This window comes from Drosophila pseudoobscura, chromosome 3, assembly GCF_009870125.1.
Source record: "Drosophila pseudoobscura strain MV-25-SWS-2005 chromosome 3, UCI_Dpse_MV25, whole genome shotgun sequence".
Taxonomy (NCBI): Eukaryota; Metazoa; Arthropoda; class Insecta; order Diptera; family Drosophilidae; genus Drosophila; species Drosophila pseudoobscura.
Window position 1 is genome coordinate 19,660,022 of NC_046680.1, and position 15,837 is coordinate 19,675,858.

A 15,837-nucleotide genomic window follows, 5' to 3' on the forward strand; every position below is an offset into this window, starting at 1 on the left:
TATGTGGGCATGGCTAAATGTTTTAGCTAGCTAATAATGTTCGACGGAATATCAAAATTGAACAATAGGAACGACTATCCTCTTTCGTGTTTTTTTTTTATCATTTTCGCTAAAACCTCTTTTTACGCAAAAGGCAATAAAAGCAAGTGTTTAAAATAAACCAGACAATTAGAAAATTGATTCATTAATCAGATAAAATTATGTGGGCATGGCTAAATGTTCTATATAGCTAATAAAACTCGTCGGAATATCAAAAACGAGGAATATGTATAATAGAACTTGTATTCGACAGTATATTTTTGGTATTTTTAAGAAATGGGATGGTATATTTTGGTATATTTCTGTGGGTCGATAATTTAACGATAAATCCGATAAACACACTGCAAGGCACATGTGTTTCTGTGTCTGTTGACAAAAAATTTAATAAAAACAATCTAAAATGGTGAGTTTGGCGCGAACCCCGACTTAATACATACAACATAATTAATAACTGTGTTTACGTCTTTTAGGTAAAGGGAAAGAAACCATACATTGACCGCAAGAAGGCGGTAACCTTCCATTTGGTCCACCGCAGTCAGCACGATCCACTTGTCACAGACGAAAATGCGCCGCAGCGTGTGCTCTTGGAGGCTGCTGCGAGGCAGCGACAGTCCCAGACCAAATCGCAGGACGAGGCACCAGTAGATCCCGCAAAGCGTCAGGAGGAGCAAAAGAAATTCGGCATTCACTTTGATGACGACTACGACTACTTGCAGCACATGAAAAAACGTGAGAACGATGTGGTCTGGGAGTACATGGAGAATCCAAACCATGCCAAGAAGCGCCAGGAGGACGATAAGCCGTCGACAGCTCCCAAACTAGTGTTGCCCAGTTCGGTTTTTGCCAGCGAGTTTGAAGAGACCGAGGGAATGCTGAACAAGGCAGCTCCCCAATCATTGCGCTTGGACTGGGATCCAGATGTAGTGGCGGCACTGGATAGCGATTGCGAAAATGAAGAACTGGAGGATGATTTTGTTATGCAGGCGATGGGCGACGGTGATGAAGATGACGAGGAAGATTGGACTGACGAAGGGGAGGGCGACGATGAGGACATGGACTTTAATTCCGATAATATGAATGAAGACGAAGATGAGGATGAGCTAATGGATCGCCTGGCTCCTTTGATGCGAGAACGTCGTTTCGATGACGAGGAAGTCAAGTCTCGTTTCACAGAATATTCCATGTCGTCCAGTGTCATTCGTCGTAATGAGCAGCTCTCCTTGTTGGACGACCGCTTCGAAAAGTTCTATGCCAGCTATGATGATCCCGAGCTGGGTGACCTGGCCCTGGAAGATATCGAAGGCAATTGGCACCAGAAGCACCCGGTCGTCATGCAATGTTTCCAGGAATTCAAAAAGAAGAACAAAACAATCGACTACAACAAAGATTGGGATCGTGAGCGCATTGAAAAGTACAGGCACGTGGTCGAGGGCGAAGAGGACCCCACCGAGGAGCTAGTCGAATACGAAGTAGACGATCCCAAGCAAAAGAAATGGGACTGTGAGTCCATTCTGTCAACCTACTCAAATATCTACAATCATCCAAAGCTGATTGATGAGCCACGGCGCAGTCGTCGCTCCAGTGCCAGTTCAAACCCAGCTCCCATTCAGATCGATCCCAAAACTGGACTGCCCGCCAATGTTTTGCGTGGCGGCGTTGATGGCCAGCTCACAGCCAAAGCTTTGGCCAATCTGGGTGATGACTCGAACGCTTCAACGGGCCCAAAGTCGCTGTGCGCCAAGTCGGTGCTGTCGACGCTAAGCGTTCTGTCTATACGCCCCAAGGACGAGTCCGCCGAGGAGAAGAAGGAGAGGAAGCGTCTGCTAAAAGACTACCGAAACGAACGACGCATCGAGAAGAAGGCCAACACAGAAGCCTTCAGGGAGGAGAAGAAGCGGCAAACTCACGTCAAGATCAACCAGCGATCCAATCAGCAGGGCGCCACAATTGTCTAGCTTAGTTCCCAGCTCTGTTCTTTAGGTTTAAATGTGAATTGTATACACATGGCGTATGTATAAAGTGATATCTATATGAAGAGTATAAACACTGACACGCGTTTCTCTTTCGATCCCTCCGCCAGCTGGTCGCTAGTCCTTTATGCCAATGTCTCTCGAAAACTGTTGGGTCCAATGACCCAATAATGGAAAATTGTACGAATTATATGCTGATGCATGGATGGGGAATTGGAGCTCTGGATGTCGCGCTTTGGTTGGCGTCATCGTCAGTTGTCAGTTGGCCATTAATCAAAGTGGCTGCCTGCTCCACACGCGCTGCCTGCTCCACGCTGTGCGTGCCAAGCAAAGCTGATATACGAACCACTATGCGAAGCCGTGATGCCCTAGAAAGGATATGCCGCACAGTTGGCTTTCTCCTGTCACCGCACGGACGTCCAACCAGCTATGCCCCAACTAACTGACGCGGATAGAGTGGCAGATAACAAGAGACTTGACTTGGCCTGCCATGCAACAATTAGCTCAGCTCTAAAACAGTCTCACCGACTGCTTACGATTCGCGAATCGCTAGCTATGTACAAGAGCTCGACTGCCGAACATAAAACGGAATCAACAACAAGACAATTGAAATGAAAATAAAATAAAGTTCATTTCATTGTCAGTTTTTGGTGAATGTTGCCAAAACAGCAACAATAATGTCATAACAAAATGTTCCTTTTGCCTTGCCCCTTGACTGATGTGGTCTCCATACAGTACATCTGTATGGTGGGTATATCCCATATATGTACCGTAGCCACACTCTACTATACTATTTTGTATGTACTCATGAGTGTAATTGTCTTTGTATATTATAGTTAGTCCTACAAACGCGATTTGTATTTACATTGCCATATAGAAATTTCCCACGAGGCATGGGGCCTGGGGGCCAGCGAAGGAAGGCCTTGTTTCCAGCCTTTTAACGCTCGGCTGTTACCATAGTTAGTGGAAGGTTGCCTAGCCCAGACACCGCTCCAGTGCCTGTGCCAGTGGCAGTGGCAGTTGTGTAGTGTTTTGGTTATTTTGTGGAAAACGTCAAGTCAAATCGCATGCACTTCATTGGAAAAACCAACGTCAGTCAGGATCCGTTTCTCGGTTGTTGTGCATACGTATGTATGTACATATGTTCCCACTCGTATGTGGACAATTATAAGAATAATTTACACAGTTGATCCCTTCACCAATACATCATATAAGTAATGTAATGGAGATTGGAAATTTCCAAACACATTTCCATGGGAATCCAACACCAATTTGCAACCGAACTGCACTCGTGCTCATGCTCCTTTCCGCCATTCCTCTTGTCCGCCTGTCCGTCCCCGACAAGCCAAACTCCTTGTAAATGGAAACCCGTTACAGTTGGTTGTCGTGCCTGAGTCTCCATTGAACGGTCGAGCGGCGTTGGGGGACGTTGGTTTTTTTTTTTTTAGTTATTGTTGGTGTTGTTGTATTTCGTATTAAAGCTGGCAAGGAAAGCGGCAAGAAATTCGCGTACTTTTTTTGTCCGTTGAGTTCAGTTTTAGTTCCTGAGCGAAGGCGAACGGATTCGGGCGCGCGTCGTTCCCGTAACGCGGTAATTTCCCTATAATATTTAGATTTTGATTGGATGGAACGGAGTTGAGTGGAGTGGAGTGTAGCGGTGGAGAGCCGGGGCTCGCGTGAGCCAAGCGTTAAACTAGTGTAATTGCAGGCGGTTCTGGGAATGAAACCGCAACAGAACACATTCATAAATGCCACTAACTACAAAATTAATGCAATTGTTGGGGGAAATACATTTGTTTCAATGTTGCCAATTCATAATAGAAAGTCCCCGAAAATTGTTTCCTGCCTGCTTGCTAAGACAGGCAGTTATTCTTTTATATAATCAGGCAAGAGTTCAAAAATTAAAATTAAAAATTCATTTGTTTTAATTTTGTGTGGATCTTTGAACCGAGCCGAACAGCTCAACCAGTGCGAGTACAAATGGAAATAAATGATTTTTGTTGATTTAATTAGTGGCAGCATCAAATCAAAGCAAACCAACATCAGCCAAAATATTTATATAAATATGTTCCTACGTAATAAAATAACTAATTGTTAAAAAGTATGGAATACGTATACGTGTTATATACATACCTAGTGCAAATGACTTAAACACTCCCATCTAAGATCTATATCTGACAAAAAAAAGTGTCGCATCTGAGTCTGTGTCTGCGTCTGCGTCTGCGTCTGCCTACACCTACACCTACAGCTAGACCATTTGCATTGGGCTTAGCCGGATGCTGTTCATCTGACGATCTACATACTACGAGTGGTATGCATGCTCTCAGATCTGGAAGTGGAATTTTTAATTTGCGAAAAATACTTGAGCACACGACCATGCTATTGCCAGTGTCAATGTCAGAGAACAGGAAGATAAGAGCTGAGTGAGAAACAGAAAGTAATTTATAGGAAATGGAAGTCCAGTCCACACCAGTCCAGGCAATTATGTGTGCTTGAACCAGTCACACAAGCCAGGAAGTGTGTAATTGATCAGGCATCTCTCTCTGGCCCTCCTTAAAGGTACATATTTGATATCTGGATGCGTACTTTATACGATACGACCATCAATCGGATGCATAAGAAGGGGCATAGATTGAGCTGTTATTATACATCGTATCGCATCGCCAGGCGGATAGCAAAATGTACCGGACTTAAGTAAAATTGGCACGCGATTCAATTGAATCTTGGCGCGAAGTGTGCTAGTGCTCGGCCCCAGTGCTGGGGCAATTACACGACCAATGCCTTGACCGCTGTCGTTGCTTTTGCATCTCCTCCGTCAAGCACCATGACACAGAACACACACCACACATAGAACATCTCACTGGGTATCAGCTTACGGCCGCTATCCGCAATCGCCATACGCCGCTGGTTGACTGCTAACAGTAACATCCAGCCAGCCCACACACAGAGGCCCTCGCTTGAGGAATCTACATATCATGGATGCGGGCACACACTAGCATCCGTATGGCATGTAGATACACACATAGCCACTGGCATACATATCTGGATGAGCACACTTTCGCGACCAAAGCTCGACTGTCTTCGACTGTGAGATTCTTTGTTTGTTTGAGTTTAGAACGAACCGAGCTGGAGGCAACACTGCGGGACTGAAAGTCTCGAATCAAGGACTCAGCTACGATCTTCCCTACCCTTCTCTTGTTTTGTTCAGTGATCGTTCGTGTTCGTGTCCTGCTGCAAGTGCAATTATGTACATATGAGTGTATGTGCATAGTGTCTATGAAAAGTGAAAACACGCTAAGAAACGAAAACAAAATCAATCGAAATAAAATGTAAGAGATATAACATACATACCAGTACTCCGCAAAGTACTCCGTTGAAACCAAAACCCGAAACCGAAAATGAAATTGAAAATAAAAATTATGCTCAAATATTGTGTTACAGAGACCGAATTATGAAATTCCCACGTCGGTGTAAAGTGAGATGATTTGAGGCCTGAAGTTACAAAATTCCTTTCCCGTTCCGTCGCCCCAACACCATGCTTGGCAAACTCAAAAGGAACGCATTCATATCGGTTGGATTGGGATTCATATTGATATGGTAAGCTCAGCTCGAATTTCCCCCTTCCTTTTCCAGCTAGGCTCGATGTGGATTCAGTTCAAGGAACAGACTCGACCGTTAGGTATCTCGACAACCTTCATTTGGATATGAGCATTGCCAAATAGAAAATCGGTTCGTTTTTGTCAAATCACCCAGAAGCAAGGTCACTTGGATACCAGTCAAATGGGAATTCTGCACGTCATATGAGTACTACATCCGATTGGAATAATATCAAAAAACTGCAAAAAGCAAACCACGTACATAATATAATTCGCTTACAAACCAGTTAAACAGAAGCTAAAGTCAAGTCTAGCAGAACAGAACAGAACAGACCGGAACACAGCAGTACAGAAGGCAGCCCAGCAAACACGAATGAAGTTAATTTCAAATTCAGACTTAAATTGACAAAGTTTGCAATAGTTGCATGTGGCAGCCATCAGCCAACAGCCACAGCGCCCAGCCTTAGCTTAGCCCCACCCCCCTGTCCGTGACTCCATATAAAGGATTGTATTTGAAATTTTCTTTTTCTTTGGTTTTTTTGCTGCTCATTTTGCAGGCTGAGCGAAGCAACGGAGACCCAAGTGAACTACACAGCCAAGCCGCGAGTGGTTCTTCCGCCTAATTATGTCAAGGGTAAGTTAAACCCAGCCCCAGAGGCCGGCCCGGCCGACACCAACACCAACACCAAATCAAACCCCCCTCTGAACAAATTACTCGTACTATTGTAATGGGAGGTTACCTTTCGTACTCCTCTCTATGGGTGTCTGCTGTGTCTGTGTCGGCGGCTTCCATCCACTTGAAGCATGGGGTTGAGTTGCGAGTGCGATTCGTTCCTCTCCAGCCTTTGTTTTTAATTGCATGGATTATTCGCCATTCTTTTTGTGATTTCTGATTTGTTTGTACCATGAAACCATGAAACCCGCCAAACCACCAACAGCCGCAGGATATGCATATGCGTGTTCGGTTTTTCTTCACGGTTTTATTCATTTCGTGACGCGGTAAATTTCAGGGCCTCCGTCTATGTTACTGGGTTACGGTTACGGTTCTCCACAGTCTCCTTCTGAGACCCGCAATTTAGGTCTTTGACGTCATCCACAATTACGATCGATTCAAATCAAAATAACATTTACCGGCGACAATTTCTTTCACTGGAATTATGAAAGAACCCTCAAGATCTAATGGGAATATAATCGAATGCGACTTCTAGAATAAACTATTTCCTAACTTATGGAACGTTGAATCTTTGCTTCCACGGATTCGAATCCCATTACCCCCCATACGGGAAGCTTTCCCCAACCGCCTGCAAGGAAATGCATAATTAAGGAAAATTCTAACTGTGCCGAGTAGAGCAGTTTTCATTGGAAGAAAAACATTCGTGGCAGCTAATCAACACCTTTATTTCTATCGATTTTCCCTGGTTGTGTAATACGCATTACCATTAGCCCCGTAGACTGGCCCTGAACTTGAAGAGAGCCCGAGGTGGCTGTGGGTGATGTGTGTTTCCTTTTTAGAGAACTCACACCGTACCGCACCGACAGAGGCACACGAAAATGAATTTGTGCACGAGACGTTCTATTATTTTGAATGGCTGGATGGCCGGTGTTCATGGGGAAGAGCTGGTGTAACCATTGTTTAATGTATATGATAATGAGTTCACACCAAAGTCGAAGATAATCAGTGATCGCCTTGATGATTTATTGCAGAAATACGACCGCCCTCGAAGAAGGGATCCCCAGTGATAGTAGACTTTAGCATTTTTGTTGTAGATATTAACTCAATTAACGTAGAGGATATGGACTTTAGGTAAGTGGAGCCGCGTCCCAGATCAAATTGCGGGCGACCATAATGGATCATACAGCAATACTGTGTATATTTTCAGAGTAGACATGTTTATACATCAGTGCTGGCATGAGCCACGACTGGAGATCCCCGACGACATCTTCGAGGAGGGCGATGACTATGTGACACTGCTTCCAGAAGTCTTTGAGAATTTTTGGCAGCCGGATCCGTACTTTCTCAATTCGAAGATTGCCGGTACGTTCTTCAAACTTAAAATAATCAAACTCCATGTATGCCTTTGTGTGTGCGTCTGTAGGATCTGAAACAATTCCCAATCGTGCACTTTGTCCAGCCGACAACCTCTACTACTACAATATGTGTCTAATATCTAGATATCTACTAAATAGTACATATAAGTTTGAATGATCATTTGTATATAGTAACAAATTCTTCTGTATCTGTTTGTTTTTCCTAATCCGTTCCGTTGTTTTCTCTAACGACTAATCGTTTCCAAACAAACAATACTGAAACTTCTACATAGGATATGGAAGTCCATATGTTGCGTCCACCTCTATGCTACGCAATAAGGGTGAAAGAGATTCGAAAAACTTTCATCTGAACAAAGATTTAAGTATATCAATGAATCTAGATCTGTGTTTACAATTTTGTGTTATGCCAAAAGCCATCCAAATCGAAATCAATCCATATCCTCCATACAATCTGTATCTGTATATTCAACATTCTCAGAATACTAATATGATATCTAATGAACAAGATGTAGTATATACCTTGTCTATAAATATATATAAATATATACACATACTGGCATCCACCATTTTTGAACAAAAAAATTTACATTTCGTTTGCTTTTACTCGTTAAATCCCCCCCATCAGGAGATACTACTAGTACCGCCCACGTGGCGCGTCATTGCACGCACGAAATCCATTCCACCACTTCCACATCCACTTCCAATGCCATGGTCACCCAGGGCACTCCAACTCCAACCACACCAGCCAGAACTCTAAACATTCCTCTCACCCACACGCTCCAAACGAAAAATGAAAAACGAAATTTGCAGTTGCACTCGGAGTCCCCTGATTAGATCTCTCACCTTGAAATTACGGCTGTACTTTGTCGGGAAAATGTGGTTTTCTATTTGGTTTACGTTTTTTTGGTTGCCATTGTCAACATTTAAAGGACGAAAATCGATTGCGAATCGGTCAAGCTTTATTCCGTCCTGTCACGTTATTTTCAAGATTACTACAACTGCATGTTTTATCAGTGCAGAACTCCAGAATCGTTGGATCTAGGGTAAAATTAACATTTTTAACGTCTGAATGGCATGCTCCGAAATATCTCCTTTAAATTTTCTTAGATTTTTGCAGTTAGTGTGGGTAATGGATGGATCTCTTTTAATGGCATACACTGATACTTGATCGTTGATCTTATTATTATGGAAAAAAACTAGAATGTTCCTCGTGGTATTTCAATAAAAAAAATCAGCTTCAATAAAATCAAAGTCTATAATATTATAACCCTTTTCATACTGGCGCATTTTAATTATACTCTTTTACCAACGATCCCAGTTCGATAAGTGCACACATATTTTCTTAACGAATAAGAGTTTTTACAGAATAAAAGTAATTTTATGCCAAGTACTAGAAGAGCAAATATTTCCCACAACAACTACATAAGACTCTTTCGGTAAATCTCGATTCAAGCATCAATGTGCCTCCTCATGCACATGCTGTGTATGTTGTTTTTGCAATGTGAGCGTCAATGACCTGCTCCGTTTAGAGTAGTGGTACCTCTGTAGTCCAAAATCAGTGGCGGTAAAGGTACCGGACAGGGTTATTTATGCTAAGTAGAGCAGACACCGCACTCTTCCCTTGTAGAAACTTGATGCTTAAACTAGACCTAAGGCGATCACGAGCACCGGCCAAATCAACCAATAAACAATCAACCACTCAACCACAAAAATGAGCAAAGAAAAATGAGTCTTTCGATTCCAATGCCATAGTTCTAATCAAACCCCATTTGTTCCGCATCTCTGCAACGTCTTCTCGATGTCTTCTCGTTGTAGAAATAGCGACTCTGACACACAAGTTCACATCAGTGACGCTGTACAAAAACAAGACGGTTCGCTATGCGGCGCGGATGCATGCCATCATTGCCTGCCAGATGGAGTTCCAGCTGTATCCCATGGACATACAAGTGTGTCCCATCCACATTGAGAGCTGTGAGTGGTAACCCCTCCCATTCCCCGCAGACAAGAGCAGCCTCTAACGAAGTTTACAATTCAAAATTCTCTCAATGAAGTCTCATCGAACAACCAGAAGGTGAAGCTCCGCTGGTCGGACTCGGGCGTGACCCTCAATCCGGAACTGAAGCTCCTGCAGTACAATCTGGGCCAGCCCCTGCAGCTGGAGGAGAGCGATGGCTACATGCCGGAGAAGGTGGGCAATTTCTCGCGGCTCACCGTGTTCTTCCGCTTCGAGCGCCAGATCGGCCATCATCTCATCCAGACGTTCGCCCCCTCCTCGCTGGTGGTGATGCTCTCCTGGTTCAGCTTCTGGCTGGGACTAGACGCCATACCGGGACGGGTTACTCTGCTTGTGACCTGCATGCTGACGCTGGTCACCATGTTCACGGGGGCGGACATTCCCCCAGTGGCCTATGTGAAGGTGGCCAATGAGTTAATCAGCAAAATAAATTATAGAGATTAAACAACACTTCTGTTGCAGGCCCTGGACCTGTGGATGGCCGGCTGCATGCTCTCCGTGTTCGCAGCCCTGGCCGAGTTCGTTGTGGTCAAAGTCCTGGACGTACAGTACCAGTACCAGGTGAATCGCATACCCAAGGTACTGCCAATGGTAAGGCAGAGCTGTGGATATCCCTTTAATAAATAATGCCACCTTCTTATCGTCCCGAATTGAAATCGCGTAGCGCATCAGTAACATGGAAAAAGGTCAATGTGCAACGGTGGCTAGCTGGGAGGGCGGAGCCGTGCGGTCGCGTAAAGCCACCCAAACGCCCACGACGCCCGGACAGGTGAGTGATTATCTTTTTAGATAATTTTAGGGAATGTGTGCACCTGTCAAGCCGCCTTATTTCGCAGACATCGCTGCAGGGAAACGGAGGACCGCCGAAGCCGGCGCGGCGGCAGAGCCTACTTTCGGTGGCATGGACGGACACGGACACGGGCGTCGAGAAGATAATGTGGCGGGAGATCGATAAGGTCTCCCGCGCTGTCTTTCCCATACTATTCTTTGTATTTGTTCTCCTGTACTGGCCGATCCTGCTGATGAAGTCGTCCTAGGACTTGGGGAGTTCCAGATTGCATATGTCTGGACTCCGTTAAAAAATCTATAGGCAATGGGCGGTGAATCTGACAAATTAAACTCAAGTTTTGAAGACACACAGTGTAATATCAAAAAGAAGAGTCTTTGAACCTCAAAATCTATCATCAAAGTACAACCAACAAGTGAAAACTACAGTTACCTACATAAGTAATTGCCAGCAGCTACAATGCTACATATTCCTATATCGGACACACTGTGCTATGAACGAAATATGTATAACTAAGTTATCGACAATTTGCTCACGGAGAATACTTGATTCGTTTCGAGTATTTGCTTTGTATAAAACGTATCTTATATTTAACGATCATTTTAGTTTCACATTAATTTTAATCTATGCTACGAGGGACACCACTCACAGAACTACGAGTATATGCTTGAGCTGCAGTCCTACCTATGTATGATTTAGCTTTGCAGTGAATTTCTTTAATCTCAGCACACACATTTGTCAATGAGATAAGCTGGAGAATATATATTTATATATCACTGTGCTAGTGACAATATACCCCTGAATCGAAAGGGATGGCTGTCCCTGCTTTGAAAGTATTCAATACATATCGTATGTATGCGCATACCTAGTATGTTCGAGCTACGAAACGAGACAGCTATTTTCTAGCAGACAGCTATTTTCAGTTGAATTTTTGTATTAGGCTTAGGCAAATCAGCCAAGAAATTGCATTGGTGCTTTAAGGAGATAATAAAATGGCCTTTAAGGATATTTGGATTGTAAATAACTTAACAGAGGAACAGTGAACGCTTTTTAGAGATTTTTACATACATATTTAGAATTATTTATCCATTTATGCAAGCATTAGAGCTGTGGCTTTTACAACTAATTCGAGAATGTATTGTATAAACCGACCTGTAGTTCAAGCAGCGCACACCAGGCATCAGGCAGGTTTTTGTAAACATATTATTGTTAAGCTAAATCGAGTTTATATTTGATATGAAAATACAGACACAATGTAAATACATTATATCACTATATTAACATAAATATACATATTTATCTAAGATTTATCTGCTATGCCAGTCCAGTTTACATATTTGTAAGTATGTATCCTTTCCATCTCTTAAGTTGCGGTGTTCACTAAGCTGATCATAGTTCGGTGAGCTCTCGAATAGGGTTCTAGGAAAAGCTTTAAATTTATTCTTAATAAAAGAAAAGTCGCGTACATTTACCAAACAAACTAATATTTGCATTTAAACACAATCAACAAGACATCGACAAAAGGCGGATGTATCGAACAACATTCCTATTCGTCATCCTCGGATTCTGTGGCACTCTCCTCCTCGTCGCTAAACTGCATCTGTGATGACCCATTCTCTTTTGTCCTAATAAGCAGCATATCATCATCGCTGTCCCCGTCCATGGTGCTCTTGCTTTCCTCATTTCCTTGATCCAACTGGTCGGCCCTGTCCAGGAGAACCCTCAAAGTGTACTTGTTATAGTCACAGCTGTGAGTATATAAAAGGAATCAGTAAAATTGGTTCAGAGAAAGGGAAGGATGGTAATACTTACATTTTATTGAGGGTTTCGTATTTCCTTGAGAGGATTTCATGCAGGGCCAGCAGGCCAGTGTGCTGGAATACGCCATCCTGGTTTCCATGCAGTGTCAGTAGGCAGCAGCTCCATTGCAGATAGAATTCAATGTGTGGCGTGGATTGCAAGAGGCGGGCCAATTGCTGCAACAAGCGCTGGGCAAATTCTGCCGACAGATCCGCACAGACTAGTTCGACTAGAAAGATGTAAGTAGGAAGGCAAAATTGGCATGAATATACAAGCACTCCATATGCATGCAATGCAGACACGTGCTGGGCAGATGGCAGAGCAGTTTATGACCAGTTTACGGCCATTTATATATGTGAAAGGGGAAGGTGTTGCAAGGGGTTATTAACCAAGGCAAACCGAGAGAGCCTTGAAACTGTTTATTAACACAGCAAAAGTGCAAATTTGCACATTCGATCGAAAAATGGAGTCAGGGCAATGGCGACCGCCTCTGGTGAGTGTGTCGCTGCTATTTTTAGACACGGCAAGGCCGAAGGTTGCCCAACTGACAAGGACTGGCCCATGAATAGTATAAAAAACGATTTAGCATTCTACTTACTATCCCTGTACGGCACACGCTCCACCACCAAAGCAATCAAATTGGGTTCATTTAGCTTCAAGGACATAACCAGCGCCTTTGTGAAGTCCAGCTTTTTGAGAGACTCATGGACCGCCTTCGGCGTCACTTCCAGCGACAAGTCAAACGGATCAAAGACAACGCCTGAATGGGAAACAAAATGAAGTGAAAATATGGGAATACAATCTTAAACCCTTACATATAGCTTACCTTTATCCAAGGCATAGATGCAGAGGCCTTCCGTTCCAGCAGCTGCAAAGGCCTGACCAGTGGGCGAGAACTTTACAGAGAACACTCTCACCTCGGGCTGGAAGCGTCTGGAGGACATATCTCCTTTGCGTACACCAGGCAATCGAATGGCAACCTTTCCGCCCTCAAACTCTTCGCGTTGCTCCACTAAAGCCATATTGCCGAATTCGCTTAAATTCTTACGACTGATATAATCCTAATTTAATAAGTAGCAAAAAATACATTTATACATCACATTAAATTAATGTGCTTTTCGAAAATTCTTACATTCAGTCCATCTAAGCTGTGGTTTTGAGTGATTTGGAATTTCTTGAGGAGGATGGCCTCCTTAACATGGTAAATACAAATATTGGGAGACTTTCCAGCAGCCAACAGACACTCCCCATCCGCAGAGTACTCAATGGTAGAGAAGTAACTGAAATCGTAATTGATTCAAATTGAAACTTGAACGATTTCGATTGCTACAAGGACTCACTTGGCTTGGGCATTCTTCTTGGCTGTTATCACATCGGTTTCCATGCGACCGCTGCTCAGATCATTGCGTCCCTCTATGCTGGTCACTTGACTAGCAGATTTGATGTCAAAAATGGTTATGTTACCGCTCAATGTGGCCACAGCAATCTGAATAGGAGAGTATTGTAGTATGATCTAGGTGCGGCATATCTTTCGCTCTCACCTCTTCACCGCTGGGACTGAATGTCACATTTGTGACATCTGAGACAGCATCAATGGTTTCATGCTCGCTATTGCTTTCCAGGCAGTTCCAAATCTTGATTGTCTTGTCCCAAGAACCCGAAACCAGAGTGGAAGATGTGGCTACTGGCGAGAAAGCCAACGAGACCACTGGACCCTCATGGCCGCTGATGATCTCTAGAAGTTTGCCCGTTTTCACCGACCAAAGGAATATGTCGAAGATATCCTGCCCGCCTGCTACTACTAGCTCGCCGGAATAGTCCACTGCAACGCAGGAAAATTGAGCGGGATTCGGTGAGGTAAAGGTCCTAAAGTTTCGATATCTATACGAAAATCAACATATGTTAGATATCGTCTTCTGTAAGAACTGTACGGTGTAAAACCTACCTGATGACATCAAAAGCACGCACTGTGCCATCCAGGGAGCTGCTGACCAAAAACTTCTTGTTCCTACTGAACTGAATGCCAGTCACACCGCTGGTGTGCTCACTGAAGGTGACGAAGCAGAAGCTGCTTTGGGTGTTCCACAGCTTCACCTTGGAGTCCTCACCGCCAGTGGCAATGTACTGGCCATCTGAAGAGTAAGCAATGCAGGTCATCTCGCTGCTGTGGCCCTGTTGTTTCATAATATACTGCTCGCTTTGCCATTCCCAGACCAATAGTTGTCCGATCTCACGCGACGCCAAGGCCACCCAATCACCAGTGCAGTTGAATATCGCCGCCGAGATGGGATAGTCGGAAATGCTCAGCGAATGAATCATGTTCACATCGGGTAACTCATAGAGGTAGAATGCTCCGGTGCTAAAGGCCACGACCAAGACCTTAGTGCGCCTGTTATAGTTGGCTGCCGTCAACTGGACATCCCTTTGCTCTTTGCGGGGTTCATCAGCCAGATAGTGTCGGGCCAGCTTTTTATAAAAGAAGGGATGCATCTTCTTAACTGCCTCGTCCTTCAGTTCATTCACATCGAGGGCGATAGCTGCCGAGTCTTCTTTTAAAGCCTGCTTCTCTACCACGTTTTCTACATCGTCTTCGGATTCATTGTCCGAGTCCTTTTGCTCCAGCTTCCTGCTTTTTGGAGCTTGCACCTCGGGTTTCTCTGGATCCTCCAAATCCGATGGGGCCAAGCTGCATTCCCACAAACAAAGCTGTCCATTCCGACTAATTGTGTTGAGATGCAAGCTATTGGCTTCGAAGAAGCAGGATACAATGCCATCCGTGTGCCCAGTTAAGTTGTAAGTGCGGAAATTCGTTGTGTAGTTGATAGCGCAGATCTTTGTCGAGCTGTCACGACAGCCAATGGCCAGTAGCCGCGAATCTGAAGACCAATCCAGCCAGGTAACATCATCATAGCCACCGAGGAAGCTCCGTTTCAGCACGAACGGGTTGTACTCTCCGGTTATTTCTCCTGGTGCGCAGAAGATGAGCACCAAATTCTCACGCGCCACGGCAAAATATTTTCCATCGGGACTGAAGCAGATGCACTGCACGCCAGTTTGGAATTTGTGTCTGTGTATCACCGTGCAGGACACCATGCTGATGAGTTGAGCATCGCCCTGCTCGTTAACAGCGATCAGCAGGCTTCCATCCGGAGAAAGCGCAATGTTTGTGTAATTATAGCGCGACTCCAACGAAAGGGTGCGCGATTTGTTGCTGATGGGATGGTTAAGGGTAATGTAATTCGGTTGGCTATTAAATTCTTGCAACCTACTTTTTCAAATCGTGCACCGTTATCCGATTGCCCACGGGACTAATAACTGAATTGCCATCCGGCGAGAAGACCAAATTACCATTGCGATAAATTGTCCCCAACAAGTTGGAAAACTATAACAGCAGAGGTTGGGGGTTAAGTGCTCTATACAGGTTATAGCAACTTACTTTGTACGAAAACTTCATTTTGGTGGCTGGTTCCTAGCTAAAAACAAAACAAACCTCGCACGTGTTGGTTGATAAACAGTACATTCGCATGTTCGCGCAACTGCTGGCCCTGCCAACTAGTTGCCAGAAAGCTGTTCTGTTGGAGA

The 15,837-nt window shown here is 44.2% G+C and overlaps 3 protein-coding genes across 10 annotated transcripts; 2 read left to right on the forward strand and 1 right to left on the reverse strand.

Annotated features, from left to right (window-relative positions):
- The first annotated feature begins 303 nt into the window (after positions 1-303).
- LTV1 (LTV1 ribosome biogenesis factor) lies at positions 304-2,088 on the forward strand. The gene is made up of 2 exons (XM_001361691.4): positions 304-442; positions 510-2,088. The coding sequence occupies exons 1-2, from the start codon at positions 440-442 to the stop codon at positions 1,992-1,994; spliced, it is 1,488 nt and encodes a 495-aa protein (XP_001361728.3). The 5' UTR covers positions 304-439; the 3' UTR covers positions 1,995-2,088.
- Positions 2,089-2,955: 867 nt separating this feature from the next.
- Positions 2,956-11,461, forward strand: alka (glycine receptor subunit alpha alkaliphile). Of its 7 annotated transcripts, none has more exons than XM_033378988.1 (11): positions 2,956-3,600; positions 5,451-5,606; positions 6,163-6,239; positions 7,310-7,409; positions 7,486-7,640; positions 7,927-8,016; positions 9,470-9,625; positions 9,706-10,070; positions 10,131-10,259; positions 10,333-10,437; positions 10,505-11,461. In XM_033378988.1, the coding sequence occupies exons 2-11, from the start codon at positions 5,545-5,547 to the stop codon at positions 10,703-10,705; spliced, it is 1,440 nt and encodes a 479-aa protein (XP_033234879.1). In that variant the 5' UTR covers positions 2,956-3,600; positions 5,451-5,544; the 3' UTR covers positions 10,706-11,461. The 7 variants fall into 7 exon arrangements, with proteins under 7 accessions (XP_033234879.1, XP_033234880.1, XP_033234877.1 ...); XM_033378989.1 differs by lacking the exon at positions 2,956-3,600 and adding an exon at positions 4,114-5,338 and having other exon boundaries at positions 10,131-10,247; XM_033378986.1 differs by lacking the exon at positions 2,956-3,600 and adding an exon at positions 4,173-5,338.
- A 197-nt stretch (positions 11,462-11,658) lies between these two features.
- LOC4805310 (periodic tryptophan protein 2 homolog) lies at positions 11,659-15,834 on the reverse strand. Of its 2 annotated transcripts, XR_001452368.2 has the most exons (11): positions 15,692-15,834; positions 15,525-15,637; positions 14,201-15,466; positions 13,797-14,136; positions 13,596-13,741; positions 13,388-13,535; positions 13,082-13,316; positions 12,854-13,015; positions 12,268-12,484; positions 11,928-12,203; positions 11,659-11,874 (listed from the first exon to the last, which is right to left on the reverse strand). XR_001452368.2 is itself a non-coding variant. In XM_001361693.3 (10 exons), exons 1-10 carry the CDS (start codon positions 15,707-15,709, stop codon positions 12,002-12,004), a joined length of 2,847 nt encoding a protein of 948 aa, XP_001361730.2. In that variant the 5' UTR covers positions 15,710-15,834; the 3' UTR covers positions 11,712-12,001. The 2 variants fall into 2 exon arrangements, 1 of the variants encoding a protein (XP_001361730.2); XM_001361693.3 differs by having other exon boundaries at positions 11,712-12,203.
- Positions 15,835-15,837: the final 3 nt, after the last annotated feature.